Source organism: Salvia hispanica, chromosome 2, assembly GCF_023119035.1.
Source record: "Salvia hispanica cultivar TCC Black 2014 chromosome 2, UniMelb_Shisp_WGS_1.0, whole genome shotgun sequence".
Lineage (NCBI taxonomy): Eukaryota > Viridiplantae > Streptophyta > Magnoliopsida > Lamiales > Lamiaceae > Salvia > Salvia hispanica.
In genome coordinates, this window is record NC_062966.1 from 27,166,585 (window position 1) to 27,167,868 (window position 1,284).

At 53.5% G+C, this 1,284-nt stretch overlaps 1 protein-coding gene across 1 annotated transcript; it reads right to left on the minus strand.

Moving 5' to 3' along the window:
* Positions 1 to 252: 252 nt before the first annotated feature.
* LOC125206633 lies at positions 253 to 1,067 on the minus strand. The gene is made up of 2 exons (XM_048105873.1): positions 764 to 1,067; positions 253 to 596 (listed from the first exon to the last, which is right to left on the minus strand). Exons 1-2 carry the CDS (start codon positions 1,065 to 1,067, stop codon positions 253 to 255), a joined length of 648 nt encoding a protein of 215 aa, XP_047961830.1.
* Between the last annotated feature and the right edge of the window lie 217 nt (positions 1,068 to 1,284).

The following is a 1,284-nucleotide window of genomic DNA, read 5'->3' on the forward strand; positions in this document are numbered from 1 at the left end:
ACAAAAAAAAGTTTCCGCAGCAATAGTGCACACTTTTGTTAGCCACATTTCACTTTATTTTTATTCTTTGTACATTTTAATTCAATTAGACTTAAAATTCTCGGACTAAAAATAATTAGAAAACGAGATAATAATAAAATTAAAAAGTGCGATGGGACCAAATATTCGTTGTATTTAATGTATACTGGAAAATTATACAATGAACATTTTATAAAAAAAACATATAAAAACAAATAAAAACACCGCCACCATCTACTCGGTGGCGGAGTTGGAATCCTCCGCCTCTTCTTCGTCGCCCACTTCCGCTGGCGCCGCCGCCCCTGCCCCCGCCGCCCTTGCCTCCTGCGCACTCGGCACCGCTGAACCAGTCAGCCCCAGATCCTCTCTGATCCTACACATGAGCTCATAGTATATCGCCTTGGTGATCGGGTCGGTGGCGGACTCGTAGAAACGGTAGTTCTCTTGCAGTTGTTTCATCAACTGCACATTCAGGTTCCTGTTCAAGACCACATGGGGCCCAGGGTCCACGGACTGAGCTCCAGAAGGCGTCTGCGCGCTGTGCGAACCAGACGCAAATGCCGAGTAGCGGGAGGAACCTGCAGACATTCAGGCGCTGCGGATACTGGCCTTCTGCCCCGGAGGGCGTGAGCGCCTAGTGTGTGTATCAGAGGGCTCCTCCGTTTGGGCGTCGTTGAGGTCGATTGATTGTCCGCCGCTGCTGCTGCTGTAGTTCTGTTGCGTCTATTGCGCTTCGCCCCTTGACCTTCAGTCTCCTCTGCACAGATGGACTTGAATTTCGGACAGTTCTCGAGAACGAGAAACTCCTCCCAGTGGGTGAACTTAGGCTTCCATAGCGCATTGTATTGGGACACAGACAGAGCCTTCACGTCGGCTTCGTTGCGGCCACTCTCAGCGTTGAGAAGGTTGTTGCCGTAGATGCCCGCGAACTTTCTGGTGGGTGTCAGAATCCTCCCAAACTTTTTCCGGATCTGTTCCGCGTCACGCGGTTTGGCGCCTCTCGGCTTGAACTCATTGTAGGTCAACAAAACGCGCTTCCAAAAGCCCATCTCGGTCTGATCGGTGCCAACACAGGGGTTTGATGTGACGGCATCCCATGCCCTCGCCACAACAAACGACTCGTCTTTGGTGTAGTGCCCGCCCCGACTTGTTACCGCCGACTCGCTACCGCCGCTGCCGCTGCCATCCCCGTCGCCGTCGCCGCCGCCCCTCCCCCACCGCCGTCGCCGCCGCCCCTCCCACCACCGCCGTTGCCACCATCCCTCC

Excerpts from the sequence above, each read along its gene's own strand:
- LOC125206633 (XM_048105873.1), bottom strand. The coding sequence starts at position 1,067 with ATGGGCTTTTGGAAGCGCGTTTTGTTGACCTACAATGAGTTCAAGCCG. Across the intron at positions 597-763 it reads CTGTGCAGAGGAGACTGAAG|GTTCCTCCCGCTACTCGGCA; the intron begins GTCAAGGGGCGA and ends GAATGTCTGCAG.